Source organism: Dendropsophus ebraccatus, unplaced genomic scaffold (assembly GCF_027789765.1).
Source record: "Dendropsophus ebraccatus isolate aDenEbr1 unplaced genomic scaffold, aDenEbr1.pat pat_scaffold_713_ctg1, whole genome shotgun sequence".
Taxonomy (NCBI): domain Eukaryota; kingdom Metazoa; phylum Chordata; class Amphibia; order Anura; family Hylidae; genus Dendropsophus; species Dendropsophus ebraccatus.
In genome coordinates this window covers 5,014-32,443 of record NW_027210312.1, presented here as the reverse complement: position 1 = coordinate 32,443, position 27,430 = coordinate 5,014, and the positions used below count along the sequence as shown (strand labels likewise).

General features: G+C 45.3%; 1 protein-coding gene across 2 annotated transcripts in view; it reads right to left on the bottom strand.

Moving 5' to 3' along the window:
• LOC138779366 (methyl-CpG-binding domain protein 5-like) overlaps window positions 1-21,158 on the bottom strand; it is a 34,407-nt gene extending 13,249 nt beyond the window's left edge. For both annotated transcript variants that reach the window (XM_069956581.1, XM_069956582.1), the window contains exons 1-5: window positions 20,574-21,158; window positions 19,747-19,849; window positions 17,738-17,918; window positions 14,736-16,814; window positions 4,803-5,123 (exon numbers count right to left, since the gene is read on the bottom strand). In XM_069956581.1, the coding sequence (XP_069812682.1) occupies window positions 4,803-5,123; window positions 14,736-16,814; window positions 17,738-17,918; window positions 19,747-19,849; window positions 20,574-20,686 (2,797 nt within the window). In that variant the 5' untranslated portion in view covers window positions 20,687-21,158. The remainder of the gene's footprint in view (window positions 1-4,802; window positions 5,124-14,735; window positions 16,815-17,737; window positions 17,919-19,746; window positions 19,850-20,573) is intronic.
• Window positions 21,159-27,430: the final 6,272 nt, after the last annotated feature.

The following is a 27,430-nucleotide window of genomic DNA, read 5'->3' as shown; positions in this document are numbered from 1 at the left end:
CCATACATCCATCCATATATCCATCCATACATCCATCCATCCATCCATCCTCTGGAGCCTGACTGACAACATTACTAATAGAGATATGATTGTAGAAAGGTATAGACATACGCCAGGAATGTACTATGTGCTGCACCGGCTTATACACTACTAGCGTGAGTCAGACGCTGATCTCCATTATGACTCATGGCTGAAGCCTTTTCTATTTTTAATAAATCATAGTTCAAGGTAATGCACAAAGTGGGGCAACACATAGCAACCACACGTCCCCCCACCTGAGAGCAGAAATATGATTAATATGGTGATGGGAGCGAGAGAAAACAGCTGACTGGCTAGTACAGACTCTCCAAATGACGGCTCGATTACCACAGTCTGGTAACAGTACAGTATAGTTACACAACAGTTTTTCTTCACATAAGCCACTGCCAGACTCTGCTAATGGAATCTCATTTCTGGGAACAAAAGGCTGAGTTAAAGGGGCACCATGGTGAAATTTTCCCCCAAATCAACTGGTGACAGAATGAAATACAGATTTAGGCTATGTTCACACTGCGTATATGTCCGGCCGCATATTTTCGCGGCCGGACATATACGCGGTAAACTCCGGCCGGAGATTTACGCTACTTGCAGCCGGCCACGTACGGACCGCGAACTTACGCCCGCAGTCTACTTACGTTTCCCGAGCGCCCTACATAGCGATCTGACAGCGGTCTTTTACTTGGAAATCTTCGCCTAGCCCGGACACCCCACAGAACCTTTTGGATCGGCACAAAAAGCTGCAAAAATGAAGAAATCCCCACTACGTACGGGACCGCATGTAACGCTACGGGCGTAAGTTATGGCATTTTCGTCAGCAAACAATGGTCTGGTTAATTTTTTACGCCGCCACGTACGATCCGGGCGTAAGTTCATCGTAGTGTGAACTGTGCGGCCGTACTTCGTATACTTTCCATTATACGCAAACTACGTAAGTCTCCGGCCGCTTATTCGCGGAACGCGCTACGGCCGGAAACTTACGTAGTGTGAACATAGCCTTACTTCTGTTTAAAAATCTCAAATTATCCAGTACTTATGAGCTGCTGTATGCCCTGCAGGAAGTTCTGTGTTCTTTCCAGGCTGACCCAGTGCTCTCTGCTGCCACCTCTGTCCATGTCAGGAACTGTCCAAAGCAGGAGAGGTTTTCTATGGGGATTTGCTACTGCTATTGACAGTGCCTGACATGGACAGAGGTGGCAGCAGAGAGCACTGTGTCAGACTAGAAACACACCACTTCCTGAAGGACATACAGCAGCTGACAAGTACTGGAAGACTGGAAGTCATTTACAAATAACTTTGTGGGACGAGTTGATTTGAAAATATTTTTTTTTGTAGTACCCCTTTAAGCAGGGCTGTGGAGTCGGTAAGCCGCAGCTCCGACTCCAACTCAGACTCCTGAATTTCATCAGGACCAACGCAGACTCCTGCTCCTTCAAAAAAGACCAGTCATATACCAGGGGAGTTATTTATCACACTGGCTCAGCAGCTTCTCCCTAATGTCCTACATAATCCTGGGGCAACTTCTGAGGGAATAAGGAAAGATATAAAGCAGCTTCACCTGTGTGTGCAGGGGATGCAGACAGTCTCCAGCCTCCATGTCCTGAACTACTCACAACTAGACTAGATGGAGCAGGTGATCTTTTCCTGCTGACAATCTTCTATGTTTCTAACTAAATATTCACCATACACAAAGAAACACTGCTACCACTGCCAGATCCCTGTGATATAGAGGTCAGCCATAGTGATATACAGGGGGTCACACATAGTAATATAGAGAGGGGTCACACATAGTGATATAGAGAGAGGTCACACAGTGATATTGAAGGTCACTGTGGGGGCACGCAATAGCACACACAGCCTGCTGCAGCCATAGAACACACACACACAGCCTGCTGCAGCCATAGTGTGCACACACACACGGCCTGCTGCAGCCATCGCACACATACACAGCCTGCTGAAGCTATAGCGCATACACACAGCCTGCTGCAGCCATAGTGTGCACACACAGCCTGCTGCAGCCATAGTTTGCACACACACAGCCTGCTGCAGCCATAGTGTGCACACACACAGCCTGCTGTAGCCATAGCACACATACACACAGCCTACTGAAGCTATAGCGCATACACACACAGCCTGCTGAAGCCATAGAACACACACACACACACAGCCTGCTGCAGCCATAGTGTGCACACACACACACAGCCTGCTGCAGCCATAGTGTGCGCACACACACACAGCCTGCTGCAGCCATAGCACACATACACACAGCCTGCTGAAGCTATAGCGCATACACACAGCCTGCTGCAGCCATAGAACACACACACACAGCCTGCTGCAGCCATAGTGTGCACACACACACACACACAGCCTGCTGCAGCCATAGTGTGCACACACACACAGCCTGCTGCAGCCATAGCACACATACACACAGCCTGCTGAAGCTATAGCGCATACACACAGCCTGCTGAAGCTATAGCGCATACACACAGCCTGCTGCAGCCAGAGTGTGCACACACACACACACACACACAGCTTGCTGCAGCCATAGCACACATACACACAGCCTGCTGCAGCCATAGCACACATACACACAGCCTGCTGCAGCCATAGCACACACACACAGCCTGCTGCAGCCATAGCACACACACACAGCTTGCTGTAGTCATAGCACACACACAGTCTGCTGCAGCCACAGAACACACACACAGCCTGCTGCAGCCATAGCCCCCCCCCCCCACACACACAGCTGCAGCCATTGAACACTAAAGAAAAACACACAATCTTCTGCCAGAGAGAAAACACCACACTGAGGACAGAGGTTACTGCTTCACTACTTATGTCTTCTCCTCCTCCTCTATATTACACAGGATATCTTCATATTACACTGCTGCTCATATACAGTCATCCAGCATCCAGGAAGAGAACAGCACAGATCTCCCCCCACACAATGGTCTCTTCCAGCTCAGAAACTAACTGCCAAATAGTGACCGACAACTTTTCCATGACCCCCCTTATGTAATAGGGCGAGTGTCCTATTACTGATATATTCCCCGACCACCCTTATGTAATAGGGCCAGTGTCCTATTACTGATATATTCTCTGACCACCCTTATGTAATAGGACCAGTGTCCTATTACTGATATATTTCCCGACCACCCTTATGTAATAGGGCCAGTGTCCTATTACTGATATATTCCCTGACCACCCTTATGTAATAGGGCCAGTGTCCTATTACTGATATATTCCCCGACCACCCTTATGTAATAGGGCCAGTGTCCTATTACTGATATATTCCCCGACCACCCGTATCTAATAGGGCCAGTGTCCTATTACTGATATATTCCCCGACCACCCTTATCTAATAGGGCCAATGTCCTATTATTGATATATTCCCCGACCACCCTTATCTAATAGGGCCAATGTCCTATTACTGATATATTCCCCGACCACCCTTATCTAATAGGGCCAATGTCCTATTACTGATATATTCCCTGACCACCCTTATGTAATAGGGCCAGTGTCCTATTACTGATATATTCCCTGACCACCCTTATGTAATAGGGCCAGTGTCCTATTACTGATATATCCCCCGACCACCCTTATGTAATAGGGTCAGTGTCCTATTACTGATATATCCCCCGACCCCCCTTATGTAATAAGGCCAGTGTCCTATTACTGATATATTCCCTGACCACCCTTATGTAATAGGGCCAGTGTCCTATTACTGATATATTTCCCGACCACCCTTATGTAATAGGGCCAGTGTCCTATTACTGATATATTCCCTGACCACCCTTATCTAATAGGGCCAGTGTCCTATTACTGATATATTTCCCGACCACCCTTATGTAATAGGGCCAGTGTCCTATTACTGATATATTCCCCGACCACCCTTATCTAATAGGGCCAGTGTCCTATTACTGATATATTCCCCGACCACCCTTATCTAATAGGGCCAGTGTCCTATTACTGATATATTCCCTGACCACCCTTATCTAATAGGGCCAGTGTCCTATTACTGATATATTCCCCGACCACCCTTATCTAATAGGGCCAATGTCCTATTACTGATATATTCCCCGACCACCCTTATCTAATAGGGCCAGTGTCCTATTAGAATGTTGCTCATAATATATATTCATGAGCAAAACATGTAAAATTCATATCAAAATTCAATTCTACATTTTTTTTAAGATTTTTTTTTAAAGCTGGAGTCGGAGTCGGTACAATTTTTTCCGACTCAAACTCAGATTCCAGCCAAAGCTAGCTCCGACTCAGACTCCCCAGCCCTGCCTTTAAGAGTAATTTAACATGCCTGATCCTTCTCTGCTTGACACCATCTGTTGGGATGCAACTAAGAAGGCCCCATACATATTAAAAAGACTACATTCGACCATATTCTTACTCACACCCTCCCTTTTTATTCAATTTTTACCTATGTATCACTACAATTGACTATCCAACAAACTGCAGTTAAAGGGGTTATCCAGCATTAGAAAAACATGTCCGCTTTCTTCCACACACAGCACCACTCGTGTCCAGTTCAGGTGTGGTTTGCAATGGAACCGAGTTGCAAAACCTGCACCCAAACTGAAGACAAGAGCGGTGCTGTCTCTGGAAGAAAGTGGCCATGTTTTTTTAACTCTGGATAACCCCTTTAAGGCAGCTGTACAGGGGTATCCCTCCACCCCCTTCAAATGCCAGTCAAAAGGAAGGGGACAACCATAGGTGGTTGCCACTAGTGTACCAAGATGGTGGCGTCTCACCTTCTCCTGTAGAGGGCTGCAGCATGTGCAGGATATTCTGATTCAGTAGATGCTGCTGATTCATGGGTAACGCCATGGGCAGAGCATTGAGAAGATTGGGGTTGACCGGTCGCGGAAGGTTGTTGTTAGTGTTCTGTGCAAAGTGATTAGTGTGCTCTGGTCCTGGAAACGGGAAGTTGTTGCCCATCGGGTGATGGCCCTGCATCGGCGTTCCAGATGCTGTAGTGACTATGACGCCATCTTGGAGGACTGATGTGGTCTTGGTAATGGCTGGCTGACCTGCGCCGGCTATTGCTACCGATGACATAGGTAAGGGACCTCCTAAAGGAACAAACAAATATAGATGTGATATATACATAGTCATCTGGATGAGGGTTAAAGCGGTTATCCAGCGCTACAAAAACATGGCCACTTCCCCCCCTCTCTTGTCTCCAGTTCAGGTGTGGTTTGCATTTAAGCTCCATTTACTTCAATGGAACGGAGTTTGAAACCCCACCCAATCTGGAGACAAGAGAGAGGGAAAGTGGCCATGTTTTTGTAGCGCTGGATAACCCCTTTAAGTATATTGTGAGGAAGACTTCTTAGATCCCTACTGCACATTGGCGCTTGTCATAACCCAGCTGTCACCATTGTATACAGGTCTGTGCTTTCCCAACGTGTCGCCATTTGTTTAATAGTAGAGGACAATCCAATGGAATATTGGGCTCTTCTATTGAGGAACGATCATACAAAAACAGTAGTCCTATCAAGGACTTTGAAAATATTCGACATGGTATAGAGCAAGGATGGGGAACATTCAGCCCTCCAACCGTTGGCTGTCCAGGCATGATGGGAATTGTAGTTTTGCAACAGCTGGAGGGCCGAAGGTTCCCAACCCCTGGTACAGAGGCATGATGGTAGTTTCCTGGGAGGGGGACCCTGTAAGTAGATACCCACACTGGTGTAATGGCTTGAAAATCAATAAAGGATATAATGGGGGTCAACCCCATCAGCTGTTGCAAAACTACAATTAAAGGGGTAGTTCACAAAAAAAAAAAAAAATCTTTCAAATCAACTAGTGCCATAAAGTGCCAGAGATTTGTAATTTACTTCTATTAAATAATCTCAAATCTTCTCCTACTTATCAGCCGCTGCAGGAAGTGGTGTATTCTATCTAGTCTGTAGAGCAGGAGAGGTTTCTATAGGGATTTGCTGCTGCTCTGGACAGTTCCTGACATGGACAGAGGTGGCAGCAGAGAGCACTGTGCCACACTGGAAAGAATACACCACTTCCTGCAGGACATACAGCAGCTGATAAGTACTGGGAGACTGGAGATTTTTTTTTAAAAATGGAAGTAAATTACAAATCTCTGCGAACTACCTTTAAGTCTTTAGCTGTGCAGGCATGATGGGAATCGCAGTGTAGTGTGTCACAGATTATAAAATGATGGTAGACTCCTAGTTACAGAGAAATGCTGACTAGTAGGGACGGCCACCTTGTCAAGGTAATATGAGAGCTTTTTTGCCTATTATTTGTTCCTGGTATATTGCTGGAAAATGACATCACTAGGGGACGGATCCTGAAAATAAAGCACTGGCTCCGCACCTTCAGTCTGCCCTGTCCATTTATCTGCATGGTGATCCCCATCACTATGAATAGGGTCTAGATATATGGGTGGCTGCTGTACAGGGGAAATCGTGAAGGGGCACAATGCTAACTCATTGCTTCATCTGTGGGTCTGGACCCGCACCAATCATACCCAGTGACAGAGGATCCTCCAGTGGGCCCCCAGCTTTAGAACCTGCACTGACACTGACCGACATGTTGTTTCTCACTGGTTCTTCATTGGTGGGCCCCAGGATCATTTCCTTTGGTGGGCCCCCAGTCCGACACTGATCATACCGACATATTCTACCCATAAACTATCACTTTAAAATCAACTCCCATCAATTTATAATATGGGAATAATACCACCATTAGTACATATATAGTTTGTAATCTGGATATTTCCTATGCACATCTAACCAGCAGAATACAACTACAATGTGAACGGAGCCTACAGTATGCAGAATTTTTTATTATTAATTTTATTTTGTTCCATTCAAACTGCTGGAGGTTAAAGGGGTTATAGGGTCAGGTAAAAACACAATGAATCAACCCCAGTCCTGAGGGTTAAAGGGGTACTCCAGCAAAAAATCTTTTTCTTTAAAATTATCTGGTTTCAGAGACTTTTATAGAATTGTAATTTACTTTACTCTATTTAAAAATCTCTAGTTTTCCGGTACTTCTCAACTGCTGTATGTCCTGCAAGAAGTGGTGTATTCTTTCCAGTGTGACAGTGCTCTCTGCTGCCACCTCTGTCCATGTCAGGAACTGCCCAGAACAGTAGCAAATCCCCATAGAAAACCTCTACTGCTCGAGACAGTTCCTGACATGGATAGAGATGGCAGCAGAGAGCACTGAGAAAGAATACAATTCTTCTTACAGGGCATACAGCAGCTGATAAGTACTGGAAGTCCTGGAGATTTTTTTTAATAGAATTACAAATCTCTGGTGCTTTCTGGCATCGGACTAATTAAAAGAAAACCATATTTAGTGAACAACCCTTTTACACGAGCAGCTTATCCTTAATAAATGTTGTTACTAGGAATACTCATTCAACCAATAATCGGTCAGTGTAAAAGGGCCAGAGAGTAAGCAATCGTCGCACAGCTATCTGCCTAAACCGGGGCTGTAAATAAGAATAGGTTATATTATACATAAACAGGGGATGTGCGGCTTACAGTGCATTTAAATGGCCGCATGAACGATACAGTGATTGTTCATGTGGCCCGGACGCTTGATTGTGTAAATGACAATGGAAGTGAGCACGGATCTCACTGTGACTGCACATTAGGATGGGTTAAAGGGTCTTTAGTATCTTCTAACCTGCTGTTAATTTCCCTTTAACGTCCATAGGGTTAATTGGCCGTTTCATCCAGCCCCTTAGGGTCCTATTACGCGAAGCGATTGTCTGCCAAATCAGGCCGATATCGCTCAATGTAATAAAGACACTGATGAGCCGAGGAGCTGATCAGCTGATTGTTTTTAAACATATTGAAAGACAATCGGTGATGACAGGGTAAAATAAAACTATGAAGATCATACTTACCTGTCCACGCTCCCTGGTGTCTTCCTGGCTAACTGCAGACACTTCTGAAGCTGTCTGAAGTGACAGGCTTCTCAACCAATCACTGGCCACAGTGCTGTCTCAGCTCAGCTAGTGATTGGCTAGTCAGCTGCTCATCACTTCAGAGACAGCTGTGGTGAGCGGGGAACATGCAGAACAGGCAGGAGGACACCGTGGGAAGCTGGAGAGGTAAGTATGTTTATTATTTTACACATCACTAACAATGTCCGTACAGCACCATCATCGAGCCATGTAATAAACACAGAAGTTTCCCAGGAAAGGCTCCCGGGGTGGAGCAGCCCAGAGATCTAAGGCTGCAAGACTATAAGCCTACCACTGAACAAACGACGAGATTCGCTTTGTTTGCAATGGAAATTCGTTCATCACTAATATCTAACACAAGAAAAGCAACGTAGGTTTAACACAGAAATCTTTATACTTGTTGGTTTATTAGGAGTTTCTATCTTAAAAGGGGTTATCCAAACCTACAAAAACATGGCCACTTTCTTTCAGAGACAACATGACTGGAGACAACATTGTCTCCAGTTCAGGTGCGGTTTGCCAATTAAGCTCCATTCACTTTAATGGAACTGAGTAGCAAAACCCGCCCAAGAGTGATGCTGTCTCTGGAAGAAAGTGGCCATGTTTTTGTAACACTGGATAACTCCTTTAAGGGTGCGTTCACACCTACAGGATCTGCAGCAGATTTGATGCTGTGTTCAGTTATTTAAATGAAATCTGCTGCAGAAAATCAGCTGCAGATCCTGTAGGTGTGAACGCACCATAATACTGGATGTAGTGCTGATGTCCGGTTACCATGGTCATACAGATTGTGGAGGGGCTCCGGTGCTGGTGGCTTAGTACGGGTAAGATCTGCCTCTCTCTCTCTCGGTGCTTGAAGACTCAAATAAACATGTTACAGGGAAACAATCTGGACATCTGTGTTCGCTACAGGAAGAAAATGAGTATCGGTATTAGGTCACTTGTGGAAGTATATGATAACTGATGTATATGAGAACTGGACAAATTTGCTTTGAGTTGTCTCTCAGGGAAACATGATCGGTAATAAGAGGATTATACACATAGCACATAGGAGAACAGTGACGGCAGTGACAACCAGCCGAACATCACACGTACACGGTGGATTATTCATACCGGATACGCCCGGATCCAGGTGAGCATAAAGTGTTTTTTTTTTATGTTATATGCTATATGGTAGGGGGAGCACAGGAGGGCTATATAACTGGGGGAACACACTGCAGTGGTGCTATATTCTACTGGGGGAGCACAGGGGCACTATATACTACTGGGAAGCACAAAGCAGGGGTCTATATACTACTGGGGGAGCAAAGGGGGACTATATACTACTGGGGGAGCCCACAGGGGGGTTATTTACTATTGGGGGAGAACAAAGTGGGGGGTCTATACTACTGGGGGAGCAAAGCGGGGGACTATATACTACTGGAGAGCGCACAGGGGTCTATATACTACTGGGGGAGCACAAAGCGGGGGTCTATATACTACTGGGGGAGCGCACAGGGGGGCTATTTGCTACTGGGGAGCACACAGGGGTCTACATAAAGTTGTTGAGTACCTCTGTCCTATATTATACCCCAGAGCTGCACTCACTATTCTGCTGGTGGAGTCACTGTGTACATACATTATATTACTGATTCTGAGTTACATCTTATATTATACTCTAGAAGCTGCATTAAAAAGTTTTACAGGCCTGAAGGTTGAACTTTGGAAGACAGTCAGGCTATGCTTTGTATGAAGCTACTCCCCTCTCCTGTACAGTAATCTGGACACTACAGGGTTATCCACCTGATCCCAGTCACAGCAATGACTCCAATTTCCCCCTTATTGGAGCACAGTATTAATGGTTTGGTCAGTAACCCTTATCTGATGTGTAAATGAAGAGTATAGCAGCATATATTAGGTGATGGATGGCATACAGCTCTGCACAGTCAGGGCCCCCAATCTGATTGTGTACATGGCGTCTCTGCTGAGCTGGGCTGCCTGTCAGGGGCTCAGAAACCATTTGCACCATTAGATTGGATAACTAATCCATCACCTAATATATACAGGTATACAGATCATTTACACACAGGAGGAGGTCATTTACCAAAGACACTGACTCTAAGACCCTGCTGTGTGTTATCCAATAAGAAATAAATAGGAAAGCAGAAAGGAAAAGGAAGGTCAATGGAACTATATGTAAAAAATGAGTGATGATCTGCAATAGGTATCAAAAGCCACAAAATATGCCCCTAAGAAGCGACCTATATGGGACAGTTAGGGGGCAGGGATGCCCCTCTGGTCTGCCTGCCTGTCCCCCAGCAGTATGAGTGACATGTAGGGCTGGTTTTACGTCATTGAGACCCACATAAAAGCAGAGCAGGCATCTTGGTATACCAGGGGGCGAGAAATGAGAGGACGAAGCCGCACCCGCAGGTCGTACACTCACCCACAGCTGTTGTTTCCTGGAGCTGTTTCTCTGCCTGTGCTGCATTTGTGCAGACCAGGACAATTTAAGTCACTAATAACTTTTGACACGTCCAAAGTTTGTATAGGTAAGAGTCCGAGAGTTGACTGTGACCAATCAGAAAAAAAGTGTGGGGAGACAACTGCAATGCTGTGCACCCCTCTCTAGAAGACCTGGGCAGCAGTATACACTTGCACTGGGAGTTCGTACAGGCCACATACTTTTCTCTGCTCATTCTCGATTGGTCACAGTTTGAACACTTAGGGTCCTTTTCCACGGGCCGAGCAGGGCCCAATCAACAATGTGAACGAGCGCCGATCTAGCTTTGGAGCAGGGCTGTCAGAACTGACAGACCGCTCAGCCAATCACTGGCCAAACGCTAAATCAGCACGGGGACGGTCTACGAATTATTATGCATAGGTCCATTTCTTAGAACGGGTAAGTTTACTTGGTTTATTATTTTCCCGCTCCCCCGCTGGCCTTGTTTTTTCGAACTTCATGGCAATTCTCCTTTAAAGCATACCTCTCATTTAGAAAAAAACTTTTATATGTCACAGAGATACGTCAAAAGGTTTGATCAGTCCCATCAGAAGAATGAGTGGGGAGAAGTGCACCTCCCTGCTGTCACTAATCTTTGTGCTACGGCCCTATAGGTTAGTAATAGAGCGGCAGGATGTGGATCCCTGAGAGATAGGGAATGAAATTTTACTCATTTTACCAGTTGGTTCTCTTGATCACTAGGGGTCTCTGTAGTGACACCCTGACCAATCAAAACTTTTGAAATATCTAAAGTTTTTCTTAATGACAGTGCCCATTTAGGCTACGTATATGTCCGGCCACATATTTTTGCGGCCGGACATATACGTTTAAAACTCCGGGCGGAATTTACGCAAGTTGCGGCCGGCTACATACGGTCCGTGAACTTACGCCCGTAAGCTACGTACGCTTCCCGAGCGGCGTATGTAGCGATCTGACAGCGGTCTTTTACTTGGAAATCTTCGCCTAGCCCCGGACACCCTAAACAGAACCTTTTGGATCGGCACAAAAAGCTGCAAAAATGAAGAAATCACCACTACGTACAGGACCGCATGTTATGCTACGGGCGTAAGTTACAGCATTTCCGTCCCGAAACAATGGTCTGGTTCATTCTTTACGGCGCCGCGTACGATCCGGCCGTAAGTTCTTACGTAGTGTGAACTGTGCGGCCGTAGATCGTATACTTTCCATTGTACGCAAACTACGTAAATCTCCGGCCGCTTATTCACGGAGCGTGCTACGGCCGGAAACTTACATAGTCTGAACGTAGCCTTAAAGTGTAACTGTCATTTAATTTTTTCCCCCAGAAATCGATAGTCTAAGCGATTTTAAGAAGCTCTGTTATAGGTTTCAGGCAAAAAAAAAGTCTCTTTCTTTACTCAAAAAGCTGTTTTCCAGCCTCACCCCACTTCTTATCTGTTCATTTTTAGGAAAAGCCGTCTACATAGAGGAGAAGAGTGAAGACAGATTTGCTGAGTCCCCTTATAACCTATGGAGGGGATGAGTGAGCAGGGAGAAGAGAGAAGCAGCTGTACAGTGTGGAGACTGTCTGGGCACATAAAATGCTGGATTCACAGATCAGAAAGGTTGGTGCTCATCTGGGAACTTGGCAAAAGATGATTGCAGGATGTAGTGTTTTGCAGGGCGGCCTTTTCTCCTCTCTCTACTTACTCGCCCCCTCAACCCCTCCCCTCTCCATAGAGCATAATGGACACAGAAACCCTGCTTCTTCTGAAGTGAGGGGGGAGGTAGGAAAACAGATTTTTGAGCACAGAAGGAAACTCTTGCTTAATAAAACCTATTAGAGTTTCTTAAAATTGCTTGTACTATAGATATTTATTGATTAAGTGACATTTAATGACAGTTTGGGTACTCTTTGGTCTGTGAAATTTCCTTCTGCCATCGATAGCTATAGCAAAAGCTCTAATAGAATATAAAGGATTAGACAGTTAAACTAATGGTATTTAAGGGGTTATCCAGGGTTAGAAAGAAACCGCTACTTTCTTGTAAAAAGCAGCGCCACCCGTTTTCAGGTGGTGTGTGGTATTACAATTCATCTCCATTCACTTCAATGGAACTTAACTGTGAAAATGCACCCAAACTGAGGACAGAAGAGGTGCTGTTTCTAGAAGAAAGTGGCCATGTTTTTCTAATCTGGACAATCCTTTTAAAGGTTATAGTTAAGAGGTTGTTAAAGTGTCACTGTCATTCCATTTTTTTTTTTTTGCAGATATCAATAGTCCAGGCGATTTTAACCCCTTAAGGTCAAAGCCTATTTTCGTTTTTGCGCTTTTGCTTTTTTTCACCTAGAGACGTATATGAGCGTATATTTTTTGCTAAACCAATTGTACTTTGCAATGATAGGCATTATTTTTCCATAACATATGCTGCGAAACTGGAAAAAAAAATCATTTGCGCTGTCAAATTGAAAAAAAAAAAACGAATTTGTTTTGATATCGGGGAGTTTTGCATTTACGCTGTCCGTCCTATGGTAAAACTGACTTGTTATGCATGTTCCTCAAGTCGTTACGATTACTATGATATATAACATGTATAACTTATATTGTATCTGATGGCCTGTAAAAAATTCAAACCATTGTTAACAAATATACGTTCCTTAAAATCGCTCCATTCCCAGGCTTATAACGCTTTTATCCTTTGGTCTATGGGGCTGTGTGAGGTGTCAGTTTTTGCGCCATGATGCGTTCTTTCTATCGGTACCTTGATTGCACATTTACGACTTTTTGATCGTTTTTTTATTACATTTTTTCTGGATTTGATGCGACCAAAAATGCGCAATTTTGCACTTTGGGATTTTTTTGCGCTGACGCCGTTTACCGTGCGAGATCAGGAATGTGATTAATTAATAGTTCGGGCGATTACGTGCGCGGCGATACTAAATATGTTTATTTATTTATTAATTTATATTTATAAAATGGGAAAAGGGGGGTGATTTGGACTTTTATTAGGGGAGGGGATTTTTTATTAATAAAAACACTTTTTTACTTTTTTTTTTACTGTAACTAGAAGTCTCCCTGGGGGACTTGTATATAGACAGCACTGATCTCTCATAGAGATCAATGCTGTGTATATACACAGCAAAGATCGATTAGATCGGTCATAGATTACTATGGCCTGCTGCAGGCCATAGCAATCTATTGCCGAGCCGGGATCAGCGTCATTCCGACGCTGAGGCCCAGCACGGGCAGAAGAACGGATCTCCCCCTCGCGATGCGATCGCGGGGGGGGGGGGGGGGGGGAGATCCGTCCCACTAGACACCAGGGACGTGCGGCGCAGTGCCTCTAAGTGCAGCTGTCAGGTTTGACAGCTGCACTTAGAGGCTTAATTAGCCGGCGCGGCAACGGGACCCACGCCGGCTAATAGAGGCACTGCCCGGCTGCACGTGTCAGCCGGGATCAGCGCCGTTCAGCGGGACCGATCAGCGGGACCCCGCTCTGAACACCCCGAGCGGCACCATGACGTATCAGATACGTCATGGGTCGCTAAGGGGTTAATAAACTTTGTAATTTAGTTTATTAGGCAAATATCTGCATTCAAAAAGACTTTCCCCAGGTCCCCCCCCCCCCTCCTTCACTGCTCATTATCAGGAAATCTCGACTCTTTTACATCAATAGTGCACTGTCTGTTCTATGGAGAGGGGAGGGGAGAGGGGGGAGATTAGTCGCCAGCAGAGAACAAAGGATTACACAACGGGACCTGTGTGAAAGCCCGTATTCAGAGGTCAGAGGAGGAAGCCCGGTGATGTGGCTGTAAATTAACTCTTTGTTGTCCTGTTTTGGTGCCTCATCTTCCTCCACTCCTCCCCTCTCCATAGAGAACAATGAAGACAGGAGGGAGAGCTTCAAATTGCTTTTACAGGATAAAAATGCATTTTTCGGCTAATAAACCAAATTACAAAGTTTTCTTAAAATTCCCTGTACTATTGATTTCTACAAAAAAAATTATAACGACACTGACACTTAAAGGAGTTATGGACAATTTACAATGCCTTGACAAGGTGGATGAAGAACCCAATGAAGGTGGCATCAAAACAAATCCCAACAAAAAAAAAAAAAGGTTTTTGCCATTTTTATTTTATGCAACAAAAATAACAAAAACAAATAAAATTAAGGAGAAAACAATAAATAGTAACAAAGTAATTTAGTACATATAAATAGCAATGTAAAAAGAGTCAGTGCTTTGCATGACACCCAGGCAGACACTCACAAAATACACAGGGAAAACTCAGGTGAAGAGCATACCTGAATCTGAACTGTTACCAATGCTGTTGGCGATCATTGGTATAGAGGATGATGTCTGCATTCTCTGCTGGGATGGGTTGAGATGTAACGGGTTCCCTGGATGGGGTAGCATCCCGTAACCGCTACTGCTTTGCATCTGGTTGATGAGTCCAGGGAGATGAGCGTTAGGTACAGGATTGTTGCCGTGAACAAAGTTAGTGTTAGGGTTTTGGCAGGAGACGCCCTCCCCTCTTATGTTAAGTGCCAGTGAGTTATGGAGATTGGCCGGGTTCAGGCTGTTGTCGTTGTAGCCCAGCTGGTTGGCAGCGCAAGGCAAACTCATGTTGGGGTCGGGAATGGTGCTATTGCTGTTCATGTGGGAGTTTTGACAACTCATGGTTTGGAGAAGTTGAGACATCGAATTCATGGGGAACGAATTTTGTCCTTGTTTCCGCATCAGGTCGGGTCCCGGTTTTTGCAGGCTGGGATTATCCACGGATGGAGGCTTGAGAAGACTGACAACAGTCGATGCAGGTTGCTTTCTTTTTCTTAAGTCCTTCTGCTGAGACATCAACTTATCTCTCAGAGCCGCCCGTCCGCTCTGCCCCTCTGCTGGAGGTAGCAGGGCGTTGGAGGCCGGGGGGAACATTGTGGGTAAAGTGCTACTTCCTTCATTGCTGCCACAGCTGACGGCAGATCCGGAACTGCTATTGTTACCAGCAAGTTTATTTTGATTTGCTAGCTGTGCTTTGGCTGCTGCTGAAAGTAAACTGCTCGCGGGGAAGGAGGCAGCGTTATGCTGGTTCAAGATCTGATTTAAAGGCATCCCCAGCAATCCCGTCTGACCCTTAAGAGGAGCGTTACCAGCCGAAGAGGGGGGGAAAACAGTGTTGTTGGGGGGGTTTAATACATTGCTCATTCCAGCTATCAATGGATTATGGATATCTTTGTACTGGTGATGTCCATCAGGCTTGGTCGACGGGCTTGATGGCATGGATGGTCTTGGAGAGCCCATAGTGGGCCTTGGAGAACGTGGCGGGAGTTTGAGGCCACCGCAGGTAGGTTGCGTTCCCATGGGAGGCATCATAAAGTTTCCATGATCGGATGACGTGGAAGAAGAACGTGATCTTTGGGGTGATGCCTCGATCCTTCCTATACCAGGTGGCATTGTGTGCACGGGAGATGTTACCGGTGAGGGGGATAAGGATGTGGAGGCCGGGTGTTGAACTCTCTGAATGTGATTACCGTGATTCAGGTGACCAGGTTTGACGGTTGGCAATGGAAGATTACTTGGCAATGGAACGACGGCGGGTGGCATGTTTACATTCATCACAGGTACCTGAGAGTGAACATTTGGATGAAATGTGTTAGTGTTCATTACAGGGTTTTGGAGAACCGGTTTGCTGGGGATGGGGTCGAGAATACCAAGCGGATCTTTCTCTGAAGATGTTAATGGCTTTTTCTGAAGAGCACAAAGTGGCGGTGGTGGTGGCGGAGGGGGAGGTGGTGGCGGCAGTGGTGGTGGAGGACCTGGTGTCTGCTGCTTATGATGGAACATTGCACGTGACATATCCATGTTGGGCGGATAATTGCAAACAGTTTTCTTTAACACTGGACTGGCAAACGTTGGAGACAAAGGTAAATTTGTCCTACCAGCCATAGCGCATGACGGCTGCACCGGGGATCCATGTAACATGATAGATTGTGGCGATATGGGAGTCCTGTTCACATGAATGGGGCTGGAATTGGGTGGAGCGTGATAGTTGGGATTGTTCCTTGTGAATGCATCGGGGCTTCCCAGCGGGTCGGTCCTCGGGGATGCAGATCCATCACCGTAAATCTGGGATCCGGATGATGCTGGACTGGTCATGTTGCCGTGCCCCCCGCGGAATGGTGATTTCTGTCCATGCTCGTTGCTGCCTAACCTCTGTGGTGGATACGCAGGGTGAAGGTCATGCGGCTGAGATCCCACATATTCTTTAACCATCAGCTTAAATGGATTTCTACATTCTGGCAGCATAGAATTCACCATGCCCTCGAGTGATTTATTTCTCATGGATCGCGGGGTGGCTACGCGGGTGGACACGATAGGAGCAGAATCTGGATAAAGAAAACAAATACACATAATTGGCCCGGTATACGGCAATAAAGGGTGCAGTGCAATAACAGATGAAACTATGAAGCCCTTTAGGGTATGGTCACATGTATACACTGCGCACAATCCGTGGGGAAAATCACAGGAGCAGAAAACTTTTATATTTCCAATGCACCAAAATACTCAGGATTTTGTAAAGATTTTCTACTATGGGATTTGGTGGGTAACAACGGCAGAAAATCTGCCAGTCTTGTAAGTCCAGTTCAGTACTTGCCTGTCCAGTCTTGTAAGTAGTATGTGATTCTCAACACAACAATTAGCATTTTTGGTTTCCCCCCCCCCCCCCCCCCTCGCCTTCTAAGCTTTTATTTTTACAGGGTCATGTAAGGGCTTGTTTTTTTTTTTTTTTCTCAAAAATTATTGTACTTTTACAACTAAAGTGTGTCCTCTAGGTCGTGATTAGACAATAAATGATTAAATAAATTAAATTAAATAGGTAACATCACTATTAGATTGTATCAGGTTATATTGTATTAAAATCAAAACACTGTAGAAAGCAAAATGATTAAATCATTTAATAAAAAACAACAACAAAATACACACACACCATGGGGGGAGATTTATCAAACATGGTGTAAAATGAAACTGGCTCAGTCGCCCCTAGCAACCAATCAGATCCCACTTTTCATTCCTCACAGATGCTTTGAAAAATGAAAGGTGGAATGTGATTGGTTGCTAGGGGCAAATAGGGGCAGAGTTACGTAGCAGTTACGTAGCAATTAACAGCGTATGGGTACAGCATGGGCCAATCAGGCACAGGTGGCCATGCCATTCCCATACGTCATGGGTTGTCTAGTGGTTAATCTAGAAGAAAAAATAACATCACAAATATCCCAGACAATATTGCCACTAAGCTATTCCCACATACTTGTTCCTCCGCCAGGACTTGTTAACACCAGTGAGGGGTGTGGCGCCTCCATGCTCTTGTGTAGTGTGGCCACAGCGATGATCTTGCGCTTGTGGATGCACAGCTTGGTCACGTCCTCATCGGCTTTCACGTCCTCGGCGGTTCTCTGCTTTACAGCGGCTCCAGGGTCAAAATTAAACACCTATAAAACAGATAAATTACACAATGCAAACAGTGAGAAATCACATCATCATGTGGAAATACGGGAAATAACATTTATTATGATTTATTATGGACCAGAAACTCTGGATCAGTATGAATTATATAACGGGAAACCTATACATTTCTTATGCAGAGGTCGGCATGGGGCCTGGACAGAATAATACATGCTGAAAAATGAAATCTACTTGTTATTTGCATTACTTTGAGGTGGAGCTCTGGTTATAAGCATCTGCATAAATAGATCAGCGGCTGGTAACAGATGAGCTGACCCCTCAACTCTTCACACATTTATTATACAAATCCCCCTTTAAATCCAAACGATCAGTGCGATGTATAGTGGGGTTAGAGATCTGCACATGCTGTAACGCCTGCTTGTGTGAGATCCCTTTAAAGGGGTTATCCAGCGCTACAGTGCCGGGGTGACAGTGCCCCCGCTACAGCCCCCTATACTCACCTGATCCCGCCGGGTCCCACTTCTGGATCCGGTCGGGTCACGGAGATATCAGCCGCTGCAGCCCAACGCTCATAGAGAATGACGGAGGGGGCTGCAGCGGCTAAGATCTCCGTGACCCGACCGGATCCAGAAGCGGGACCCGGCGGGATCAGGTGAGTATAGGGGGCTGTAGCGGGGGGTCGGGAGCCATTCACCTCGGCACGGGGGGTGACAGGCTCCCTTTAAGCATGTCAATTTTTGTGTAGGTGCAGCTGCAGGTGTATTACCCCTCTTCATAACTACCCTTTAAAGAGAATCTGTCACTAGGTTTATGCTACCTTAAATGGGGAGACTTGCAACTGAGGCTCCACAGTGATTACTGTGTTTGGTTGGTCTAATTTTCATTGCCCGTTAGCCAGAAACCTGCTCCACACTGACGAGGGGCAAATACCCCAAAACAGCAGTCTGTGGATGGATACCTGCCATGGTTACCCTTGTCTTATGTCGTTACACTCGCAACAGAGTTAGACTTTGACTTATAGGGGCCATCCTGGTTTTTCCCTTTTTAGGTCCCAATGCTCGCAACAGAGTGAGGACCTGATGGGCTACGTTTCAGGGGGGTTTGGTGTCCTCCCCACTGGGAGGCACCCCTCAGCGACAGGCTTCCTTCTCTGGAGAGAGGGATATCTGGCTATTCCAGTGTTTTGAGACTCGCAACTGAGGCTCCACCGACCACTTCTTTGCATATTTAAATGAGGACAGCATAAACTAGTGATATAAATGCTGAACAGATATAAATGCTATGTATTACTTCCATCATTCTGTTTAGCCGTTCTCCTAATATGCAGGAGAATAGGATTCTTGCCACACTCGCCGCCCTCCAGCTGCTGATTGACAGTTGCTGCCTATACACAGCATGGATAGATAACTGCCAATCAGCAGTTGGTGGGCGGAGTTTCTGCTTCTCATGAATATCGAGGACTACTGGGCTCATGCACATAATGGAGAGGACTACTTATTGGCCATGTTATTCAGGAGGATATCTCTGGATCAGCTGCACAGAACAATGTAAGTGATACATCATTCTGTTCTGCTTCTCTGCACTGGTTTATCCTACCCTAAAATAGGACACCATAAACCTGCTGAAAGAGTCTCTTTAAAAAGGGAAAGAACAAATCAATTAGCATTTTTGTAGGAAAACTGTAATCCGCAGCAAAACTTGCAATACTCAATTTACATAATCTGCAATGAAATCCGCAGGAGCTTCTAAATATCTGTAATTTGGGGTGGATTTTCCAAGGCAGATTCCGGTGAGTTTATGCCGCTATCACATCAACTGTTTCTAAAAACCTGTTAGCTATAGAGGCAGCGATACCTTCGGTAGGATAAGAGGACATTCCAGGCCGCACTTGCAAGTTCCATCCGTGAGAAGATAAGTTTTGACCTGGTCCAAACATGACAGATGGGATCCACTTGGGCTGAGAAAGAGAAAAAAGTATAAAAATGTTACATATAATGTAACACAAAGAGGACAATCTACAAGGGGCAGAGAGCAGCTTTATGTGCCAGCTCTTACAATCTAATCCAACACAGGTAGCTGCCTATTAATGCATGCGAGTATCCACGTGAATGTGTCAACCATGTGTTGCCGACGGTGACGAATTTAAAGGGGTTATCCAGGATTATTAAAACAATGCAGTTGCTTTTTCCCAAAAACGGTGCCACAGCAGTCTTCAGGTTGTGTGCGGTATTACAACTCTGTATTAAGTTTGATGATGGAAGCGAGCTCCAATAGCACACACAACCTGAGGATAAGAGTGGCGCTGTTTCTGGAAGGAAGAAGGTGTTGTGCCAATCCTAGACAACCCCTTTAAGGGGCTGCACAAACTATTCTGGCCGCATAAGTGAACAACCCTAAACAGGCTCTGTAGTGAGAAGTCAGCCCATGAAGATGGTCCCTTGGTATAGTACATGCTTACCATATACAATTTTCCTAAGAGTTATAACGGGGATGGAGGACCTTCGCCCCTCTGGCTGTTGTAAAACTACAATTCCCATCATGCCTGTCCAGGCATGATGGGAATTGTAGTTTTGCAACAGCCGGGAGACAAGGGTTCCTCATCCCTGTTTTATAGCAACATTCCAAACAGACGACATTATAGAACAAGGAATAAGGAGGTGGAACATGAACTCAGCACTCACCTAATATAGAGAACGCCGCTTTGGTCCACTCGTCGTTGCCAACCCACTGGAACCTGCACCGACAGTGGGGCGCCGTCATTGTCTCCTCCATCACATACCTTTCCACCATTCATTTTCTTATTGTGATTCAGCCAAGGTATCAACAGAAAGAGGACTGCAATATGCCATATGTACTCATGACTCCGAGAGGACCGATCCTACACAGCTGGGTACACCGCACAAAGTGCATTTGGTTAAGTAATGTTCAGGGCAAGTTAGAAGAAAAATCGGGCATTGCTTCCAGAAGCCATTCCTGTCAGATATCCCACACTGCTCCGGGAGCGGAAACCTCTCAGAAGGCAATACTGTCCCCCTGCTAGGAAATGGTACAGTCCATCCATGCGCTGTAGCTTATATGATAACAAATACACACGTATAAAAGAACATTTCATCTTTGTCCGGCAGGGCACGCCGCCAGATGGAAACGTCTTGTAGGTTATCCACTTATAGGTTGCATCGTATTGGCTTTTTCTTTATTTTCCAACCAGTAGCCAAAATATTGCAATATTTCCCGGGGGACTTCATGATGCCACAAATTCAGTGCTGTAGCCCTGCAAAGAGAGAAGCAAAGGATTAAGACCGACGACTGGAAAATTTTACAGGGAACTGGATTGTACAGTTTGCTTACATTTGTTTCTACAGCGTAAGCTCTATTTTCTCTCTATACTTGTACACAGTCTACAGCACAGGTGTCAAACTCAGGGCCTCCAGACATTATAAAACTATAATTCCCAGCTAAAGCTTTGGCTGTCCAGCCATGATGGGAATTGTAGTTTTGCAACAGCTGGAGGGTTATGAGTTGGACACCCATGGTCTATAGGATTCTCCTTTCCAGCCTGTGTAATCTGTCCTCTAAGGTTTCTCTCCCCCCTGTCTACTATCCGAGCTAGTGTGTGAATTGTAGTTTTGCGATAGCTGAACGACTAAAGGTCAATAGAAGAAATCAGTGTGAAAACACATCTCACAGTATTGGGAATAGGAAGAGATCTGTGTACCAGGGTCAGCAGTTCCTGACATGGACAGAGGTGGCAGCAGACAACCCTGTGTCAGACTGGAAAGAGTACACCACTTACTGCAGGGCAGACAGCAGATGATAGGTATTGGAAGACTTAAGATTTTTTGAATAGAAGTAAAAATCTGTATAACTTTTGGACACAGTTGATTTGAAATAAACCCCCCTTTAGGGTATAAACCCACACACCGTATATGCAGCGTATTTACTTCTGCGATACGCAGCAAAATCGCAGCAGATTAGATCTAAATAACTGAACACAGCATCAAATCTGTACCAACAAATCTGCTGCGTATTTGTTGCATATCTGCTGCATATACGGTGTGTGGGTTTATACCCTTAAAAAAATTATCTGGATAATTTGTACAGAAACAGAAGATGCTTCTTATATTTAGTCCCCTGACGCATCATTTCCAAATTTTTACTATTCTGGGCAAAACTTGAAGGGATTTTCCCACTATTTAAAGTTTTCCTGAAAGTCCCAAAACTTTAAGAAACTCAGCCTCCCAACTGCAGACCTCTATGGCTCTACTCTATTGATCTGTCTCCTGACGTTACAACCTGAAAACTATAAAATTACTAACATATGTCTGATGTTTTTTTGCTGTAAGGACATAAATGTATAGGAACTGAACACTGCTACAATACAATGTAGAAACCATACTGTAACAATGGGCGGTGATAGAAAAGCCAATCATTTTCTTAAAGGGGTACTCTGACAATTTTTTTTCTTTCAAATAAACTGGTTATACAGATTTGTAAATGACTTATTTAAAAATATCCAGTCTTCCAGTACTTATCAGCTGCTGTATGTCCTGCAGGAAGTGGTGTATGCTTTCCAGACACAGAGCTCTTTGCTGCCACCTCTGTCCATGTCAGGAACTGTTTAGAGCAGGAGAGGTTTTCTATGGGGTTTTGCTGCTGCCCAGGACAGTTCCTGACATGGACAGAGGTGACAGCAGAGAGCACTGTGTCACACTGGAGAGAATACACCACTTCCTGCAGGACATACAGCAGCTGATAAGTAGAATAATTTACAAATCTATAGAACGTTTTAAAACCTGTTAATTTAAAGCGACTCTGTACCCACAATCTGACCAACCAAGCCGCATGTACCTTCGGGTAGCTTCTTTTAATCAAAGATCTGTCCTGGGGTCCGTTCGGCAGGTGATGCAGTTATTGTCCCTAAAAACAACTTTTAAATTTGCAGCCCTGTATCATATTGGCATGGTCTAGAGTGTCTGTGCCCTAGGCTTGCATCGCCTCTCCATCCCTCCTCCCCACCCTCATTATTAGGAACGCCCCAAGAACAATTTCTCCTATTCATCACCTGTTTGAACACTGCACATGCCAGGTGAGGAATAGGAAAAATCCACCCTGGAGCATTCCTAATGATGAGGAGGGACGGAGGGGTGGTGCAATCCTAGGCCATGACAATTTGACACAGGGCTGCAAGTTTAAAAGTTGTTTTTTAGGACAATAACTGCATCACCTGCCGAACGGATCGCAGGACAGATCTAAAAGCAGCTATCTGACGGTATCAGCAGATTGTGGGTACATAGTCACTTTAGAAGGAAAAAAGAACTCCCTGGAGAAACCCTTTAATAGAAACTTCCTGCATTAACAAGACATAGAAGTCGTCTGCGGAGGATGGGTGAGAGTAGCGGCATAATGTATGAGGACAGTCAAGGAGTACGGTATAAATAGGCAATGATGTGAAGTGATACCGTGCTCCTGGCTGACACGTGCGCCTCACTTCATTGTGTAAAATTATCCCCCGTACACAAAGCCGGAAACGGTTAAAACTCTGTCCGTTTCATTCACCAGGCGGCTATAAATATCCCGCTTATTGCTATAGAAATTATGCTGGGGGAAAAAAATAGGTCACATAAATAAGAGCTCGTGACGGCACAAAAGACGAGGAGCGGCATGGTGCGGTCACTGTACATAGAGACTGTGGAGTCTGCAATCACAATGTGCAGGCCGGACGGCTGCTATACTAACATGTGACGGCTGCCACTCACAACGGGAGCAGATAATATGTGCCGCCATGACGGGTCGTACAACCAGTATGGCAAACAAGACTCCAACAATAAGAGACAGGCGGGATTATACAAGGACTGGCATGAATACATCACAATTATCACAGGTGTGATGTCACTGCAGACCGTACTAAACGCTCTCACTGTTCGGCGGCACCAAATTCTGGGACATATATATAACTAAAGTTTAAACTAGAGCTTAAAGGGGTACTCCGGCAAAAAAAAAAAAAAAATTCTTTCAAATTCTGTCCAAAGGAGTAAAGGTTTTCTATGGAGATGTGCTACTGCTCTGGACAGTTCCTGACATGGACAGAGGTGGCACCAGAGAGCACTGTGTCAGACTGGGGAGAATACACCACTTCCTGCAGGACATACAGCAGCTGATAAGCAGTGGAAGACTGGAGATTTTTAAATAGAAGTAAAATACAAATCTATATAATTTTGTCACAAAGTTGATTTAAAAAAAAACAAAAACTGCTTTTTATCTCCGCTCCATTCTTGCAGGGCTGTTATCGGTGACTATAGTTTAGCTGCAGTGCCTACAGGGAGAGGAAGGTAGTCTGAGACACGCCCCTTTCCTGCTTCTCTCTCATTGGCTGCTGTGTATAAACACAAGGCTGGCCATGAAGTCAGGGAACAGAGGGCAGATTTCCATCACAGCGAGAAGCCGCTTAGTAAGGTGGGGTCTGGATTTCACATATCACGGCTGGGGTCACATCAGTACGCTGGATGTATAATGTCCGAGGAGCCGATGAGTTCAATAGACTGCACATAGTAACTAGCTGACTAAGTTGGGTCTATTAAAGGGGTTGTCCAGTGAAAATTTTTTTCTTTCAAATCAACTGGTGTCAGAAAGTTATACAGATTTGTAATTTACTACTATTAAAAAATCTCAAGTCTTCCCATACTTATCAGCTACTGCATGTCCTGTAGGAAATGTTTTATTTTCAGTCTGACACAGTGCTCTCTGCTGCCATCTCTGGCTGAGACAGGAACTGTCCAGAGCAGGGGAGGTTTTTGATGGGGATTCATAGAAAACCAAGACAGAGTTCCTGTCTCGGCCAGAGATGTCAGCAGAGAGCACTGTGTCAGACTGAAAATAAAACATTTCCTGCAGGGCATACAGGAGCTGATAAGTATGGGAAGGCTTGAGGTTTTTTAATAGAAGTAAATGATAAATCGCTCCATAAATGAGACTGAGCTACTGAGCATGTGCGACCATCAGCACAGGACACATTGGGTGGACGCCATAAGTATAAAAAAAAAAAAAAAAAGCACCAGGTGGCAGCACAACAAGTAACGGCAATATTGACACACACAGTTCACACACACAAAAAAAAAAATTTCTTTCAAATCAACTGGTGCCAGAGGTTCGAATTTACTTCTATTAAAAAATGTCCAGTCTTCCAATACTTATAAGCCGCTGTATGTCCTGCAGGAAGTGGTGTATTCTTTTCAGTCTGACACAGTGCTCTGTACTGCCACCTCTGTCCATGTCAGGAACTGTCCAGAGCAGCAGCAAATCCCCATAGAATTTTTTTTTCTAAACAGAAGTAAATTACAATCCTCTGGCACTTTAAACTGAAAATTATCCTGCAAAAAATGTAAACCTGTATAATGCAAAAATACAAAAACATACATTTTAATAAAATCCCTAATGCTCAAGAACGGTAATAGTTGACCAATACAATCACATCGGTAACAGCTAAACACCGGGGGTGGGGGTGGATCGGTGCTGCAATCCTACATTTTCTGGAATGGTGTAAAAGAGGTCTATGCCTCGTCTCCAGAACGCCTAGGCAGGTCTTCCCTTTTATACTCCCTGGTAGTAACAATCCAATTTGCTCTAGTAGTAGTAGGAGGGTTCCTCCACCTCCATCAAAGCGAGGTCCTTCCTTTCCTCCACAATAATAGTGCTATCCCCCTCCTCAATAGCATTCCCCTTCCACCAGCAGTCACAGCTATTCCTGCCCCTTCCCAGTGATTGCAGCAGAATTACAGCAGTGCCCCCTCCTCTATATGGACACCTTCATACAGTTAGCAGTGGGTAAATCCTTTGAAGATGCAATAGGTTAGGACAGGGATGGGGGAACCCTTGGCCCTGCAGCTGTTGCAAAACTACAATTTCCATCATGTCTGGACGGCCAAAGCTTGGCTTCAGCTGACCAGGCATGATGGGAATTGTAGTTCTTCAACAACTGGAGGGCTGCAGGTTCCTCATCCCTGGGTAAGGGAATAGTTATCTATTCGGGTTAGGGGTCAGTCTGCTGGGACACCCAATGATTACAATAATAGGTGTCCCGAGTGCCCCCTGCCTGAACGATGGATTCATACCTGACCACTGCTCTATAAGACTGAAGAAGATACCAAAGTATGGCGTTCAGCTATTTCCAGTAGTCCCAGAATAGATAGGTGATGAGCTGTCACTATAGGAAATCCCCTTTAAAATTCACTTACAACAGCCGAAAATACCCGGAGTGACTGCCAGAAACCATACAACACCACATGATATGATGATATATTGCACTGCTCTGTATCATATCATATTCTAAAATCATCTTCCTAAGTGTCGGATTATCGGACTTTCTTTCTATATGCGGCTATTACATACAGAAGCAAAGCCGTCAGGATGGATAAGACACATAATCAGGCCGGAAGCCTCCACAGAGAGGAAACACACGGCTCAGGATTCTCCCAGCTTGTCCCATGAAAATGCATAAAGTGCGTAGTGTTGGCGAGGCCTCCATCTGCATCTATACATCCCATGCAGCCGGGAGGAGATGGAAGGATCTGGGCCACTCACATGCATTCTCCTCCACGCCTAATGTGCACTGCAATAGTAATAAGAAAACTGTAATCTTACCATGGCAACCCCTGAACTACAATCTCAGCTCCGCCACCTCTGATACAGCGCACATGGGCTCCTCTACTCTGATCCAACGCAGATCTCATTGTCTGCCAAGTGGACACCGACTACAGAGCAGGGGTATATAGCTGCCAATACATGGGTATATATACCTGGGGAGGTAAAGAGACCTGGCAGGGAAGACAGAGCGGCTGCTCCTCTAAGCCAACAGATAAAGCAATGCAAATGAAACATTAAAAATATACATGTTATTCTATAGCATCCATGGTGCATTACACTCTATAGGGAAGAGCTAATAAAACTGGGGGGGAAAAAAAATAAAAAAGTGATGCAATCGTCCTTAATAACCATTATATCGCTTCTTTCACTTTCAAAAAGCCTGTGGGAAAACGGGAGCTGCAACCCTGACTCCTTTCGATCAGAAAAATGCTCCACTTCCCTTTTATTAACAGAAACTTTGGTTGACAGCGATCAAGGGGCCCCCCCCCCGAACATGAACACACTCTCAACCCCCCCCATGGACCCCCCACATACACATGGACACTCACCTGGTGGACAGCATCTCTCTGCCCCCCCCCCCATATACACATGGACACTCACCTGGTGGACAGCAATCTCTTCTGCCCCCCCCCATATACACATGGACACTCAGCTGGTGGACAGCAATCTCTCTGCCCCCCCCCCCCCCATACACATGGACACTGACCTGGGGGATAGAAATGCCTCCTGACCCCCCCTCCCACACACACACACGGACACTCACCTGGTGGACAGCAACCTACCTTATCTCCCCCATACACATGGGCACTCACCTGGTGGACAGTATCTCTTCTCACTGCAACAACACCCCCCCCCCCCCCCCCCCCCCAAAACAATAAAAATGGACAATGACTTGGTG